Genomic DNA, 4,370 nt, shown 5'->3' with positions numbered 1-4,370 from the left:
TCATGAACTGTAAGATCATAACCTGAGCTGAAGTTGGACGCTTAACTGACTGAGCCACCTAGACACCCCAAAAGTACTTTCTGGTTACTTTTTTGCTGTTGATTTCTAGCATAATTATATTCTGTTCAGAAAATGTGGTTGATGGTGATTCCTTGGGCATTTCATTTCTTTTCTTTTTTAAAATTTTTTTAATGTTTGTTTATTTTTGAAAGAGAGAGAAACAGAGTGTGAGTGGAGGTGGGGCAGAGAGAGAGGGAGATGCAGAATCCAAAGCAGGCCTCAGGCTCTGAGCTGTCAGCACAGAGCTTGACATGGGGCTTGAACTCATGAACCATGAGATCATGACCTCAGCTGAAGTCAGAAACTCTCCTGGCTGAGCCACCCAGGAGCCCCCTCTTGGGCATTTGAGACTTTGTCTATGGCACAGTATGTGTTCAGTTTTCTGAAGTGTTTCAAGTGTTTCCCAAAAGAAGGTGTTCTCCAGTCCCTGGATATTTTTTATATGTCTGCTTGATCAGGTTTATTGTGTGATTCAAATCTTTATTTCTAATTTTTTCGTGTTACTATAATGTTTGTCTATTTCTTAAAGTTTTGCTTATATAATTTAAATTGAGGTTATTAGACTATATTAATTTTAGAATTGCTACATCATAGAGGTGATTTCAAACTTCTGTCACTGTGTAGTGACCCTCGTTAATTCTAATTAAATGAAAAAGCATGAAAGTCCAAAGTGCATGATATTAATATATTAACATAGGTGTCTTACTTTTTGTTGGTATTTGCGTGATGGATCTTTTTACATCCTTACACTTTCATCCTTTTTGTGTCCTTAAATTTCAAGTGTTTCTTCCAGTTGTGTATAGTTTGATTTTGTTGTATTATCCAGTCTAAAATCCTTTGTCTTTTAACTGGAGAATTGAGTCCATTTATTGTGACTTTTGGTATATTTCGATTATATCAACCATCTTAATTTGTGCTTTCTAAATGTCATAATGTCCTAAGTTTCTTTTTTCTCCTCTCTTACTGCCTTCTATTTAATTACTTGAGTTTTATATTGACATTCCATTTTCTCTATATAAATTTGAAATTATATGTAATATTCCCTTCTTTAGTTATCTAGATAGCTTAACATGCATGCTTTAACAACATCTAATGTTAATCTACATCTTCAATGTCTTCCTGAACAATGTAAGGATATTCTAATGGATTTTAAAACTCTCGCCTCTTCCTTCTGATTTATACACTCTTTTGCCCTATATTTGCTTCCAGCTTAGGCTTTTAACATCACAAAGTCTCTATTTCGCTGTTTTCCTCTGTCACCTTTTCCAGCTTCTGCTTCTTTGCCAGACTCCTTCCTGAGTCCTCTACCTTTTCCCTCTACTCTTGCCCAGGAGGTGAAAGTGATCTATCCCACTCATATGCAAATGTGTCATTCCCTGACTCCCAAATTTCTACTTTCTACCACGCTACAGTTCTTAACCTATATACCCTACAATCTACTTTATATCTTTATCCTGTTTCATAGGCACTTCAAACTTTTCAGTAGTTGAATTTTGGAGAACTTTCATCAACCTTCTCCCCAATACCTAAGATCTATCCTTCTTTTACATTTATTGCCTTAATAAGTTACATTCCTTCAACCAGCTTACTCATCCTGGAAACCTGGGTTCATTTTTTGACAGACTGGGCCTTCCCTTTACCATGACTACATCCAAATCAACCACAAAGTTTAGTCACTTTTACATTCAAGAAGATCTTAAATCTGTTCCCTTTTTTTTCATCTGCACCGTTAAATACTCTAGTCCAAGCTATAACACATCTTCTGTAGACTATTAACAGTAATGATCCAAGATATAAATTCCACTTGTGAAGTAGTACTGGATCCCTGTTACTTAGAACCATGCCATTGCAAACTGGATGCACCATTGACATGCTAATTGGTCTTCCTACTTCCAATTATATCTACCCTAGTCCATTCTCCATATTATAGGTACTACAGTTTTTGAAAATGATAGATCTAATGGTGTTACTCCATTACCTACAAGCCTTCAGTACCTCCTGCTTATTCTAATAGTGAAAGCCAGATTCTTTAATGTCTCCTACAAGTCCCTGCATGATCTCATGCCTACCTACCTCTCCAGCCTCGTCACTCCCCATTTATTTACCTCACTGCAGTCATACCAGCACTCTCCAACCATGCGACCTAACGGCACAAGCTCTTGCCTAATTCAGGACCACCACAAATACTCTTTCTACTCAATATTTGGAGGTTTCTCTTCTTCTTTCTTTACCCCGTCTCGAATACACACACACACACACACACACACACACACACACACACTTCATACTTGTTTTATATACATCTTCAGATCTCAACCTAAATATATTACTTTCTTATGGAGTATTGTTATTATGGAGTCCTTTTCTCACCAGCTCCACGTCAAAATTATACCCTCTCAAAATGTCTTGTACTTTTCCTTCCTGTCACAAATGCAGTAACAGGGTGTATCAATAAAGTACATTGTTTAGCACATGGACACTCACATGTATTGCATGGAAGAATGACTAGCTGCTAGCAGATTGGAGGAGGGAAGCAGCATCTTTCATTTAGTGGTACCTTTCATTTCATTTCTCAAAAAGTCCAGAGACTTTCATTTATCTTTTTTTTATACGTAAGAAAGCACATAGTAAGTGGTCACTGAGTGTTTGAAGAAATAAAAGGAAAAGAATGAAAGAGAAAGGAGAAAGGAGACAGGAAATGAAAAAGGAGAGGAGAGGAAATTAGAAAGGGGACAGAAAAGGAAATGAGGAAAGCTAAAGCTACATCTAGGATTATAGTCCTTGATCAGAAAAGTTATATTAACCTCCTCTCACTTAAAAAAACCCAAAAAACAAAAAACTTAGATAATGACTATGAAATAAATGTCACCATGCAATAAAATATGAAACCTCTTTCTGTGATGGTGTTTTGGTGATTTTATTTACTTATTTATCTATTTAAGAAAATGAGGAATGTTCACACATGCTCCCTTGAGCATACACTTATAAATCAAAACCCAACTTTTTAAGGTTTTATAAAGTGAAGGTACATTTTATGTTTCCTTGCTTAAATTTATGGGTAGCTACTTAGAATCCCCCACCAAATGGCTTGCCTTTCCATACCATTATATGGAATGTATATAAAAGTATTTTATAAATTATGTTTGATTATATTTACTTATTGATTAGGTATAATTAGTTATTGCCTTCTTATCTCCAAAATTATAGAAAAATATGTCGTAACTGCAAGTGTGGCCAAGAAGAACATGATGTCCTCTTGAGCAATGAAGAGGATCGAAAAGTGGGAAAACTTTTTGAAGACACGAAATATACCACCCTGATTGCCAAGCTAAAAACAGATGGAATTCCCATGTATAAACGCAATGTCATGATCCTGACCAATCCAGTTGCTGCCAAGAAGAATGTCTCCATCAATACAGTTACCTATGAATGGGCTCCTCCTGTCCAGAATCAGGCCCTGGTAAATAACAAGGGGAAGGGCAGTCTCCTTGTTAAAATTCTGGGGCTACTTATTAAGGGCAGTCCTGATCAACCTCACGTCCATTATTTTTCTGAGACTCCCAGTACTTCGACTTCTAACTGCTATTGGCTTTTTGAAACTAAGATTAGATACTTCATAGAATTTTCTTCACTTAAATATGCTAATCTTTTTGGGGGAATGGTCTGACAGTCTTAATAATTAGATTAAAAAACAGATATTTTGTATAAATCTAGTAATTTCTAGCTACCCTTGAGAAGATTTTTCTTAAGATAGCAAAGAAGATGTAAAGATTAGAATTTTTGTCATTTTTTAAATTAAAAAATGTTCAACAGTATATTGTACTAGGTAAGGCCCAAAAAGGGCAATTTTGTGTCAAACTCCCTTCACTGTTAATAACAGTTAAATATGACACGTGGAAGTCTTTTAAGAAGATTAGTTAAAATCATTCAAGTGAATCTTGTGATAATATGTTTTATAATGATGAAAACACTGCTGATCTATATAGACCATTCTAAACATTTAAACATGCCTTCTAAAAATTTATGTTCTCTTGCAAATATACAATTGTATATTTAGCTCAAGTAGACATTAGTGAACTGAAATCTTTTGTAAACTGGAAAAAAAGCTTTAATTTCATGGAGAAAAATGTGTTTATTTTTACTGAACTAAATCTATTTACTGTACCTTTTTTTAATGTATTTTCATCTCAACATATTTATATTATGAAGACTGTTACAAATGGATAACCACACTTTTTTCTTAAATAGCTAGCTTCTGATGTGTATTATAAAATATTGCTTGTCTAATGGCCAGACCATCTCCCAGTTAA

General features: G+C 34.9%; 1 protein-coding gene across 1 annotated transcript in view; it reads left to right on the top strand.

Annotated features, from left to right (window-relative positions):
* The window catches only part of TES (testin LIM domain protein), a 41,731-nt gene that overhangs the window by 29,140 nt on the left and 8,221 nt on the right, over positions 1 to 4,370 (top strand). The window contains exon 3 of the mRNA XM_029918251.1: positions 3,268 to 3,721. Coding sequence (XP_029774111.1) covers positions 3,268 to 3,721 — 454 coding nt within the window. The remainder of the gene's footprint in view (positions 1 to 3,267; positions 3,722 to 4,370) is intronic.

The sequence above is a fragment of the Suricata suricatta genome, chromosome 2 (genome assembly GCF_006229205.1).
Source record: "Suricata suricatta isolate VVHF042 chromosome 2, meerkat_22Aug2017_6uvM2_HiC, whole genome shotgun sequence".
Taxonomy (NCBI): domain Eukaryota; kingdom Metazoa; phylum Chordata; class Mammalia; order Carnivora; family Herpestidae; genus Suricata; species Suricata suricatta.
This window is presented reverse-complemented; position numbering and strand designations above follow the sequence as displayed.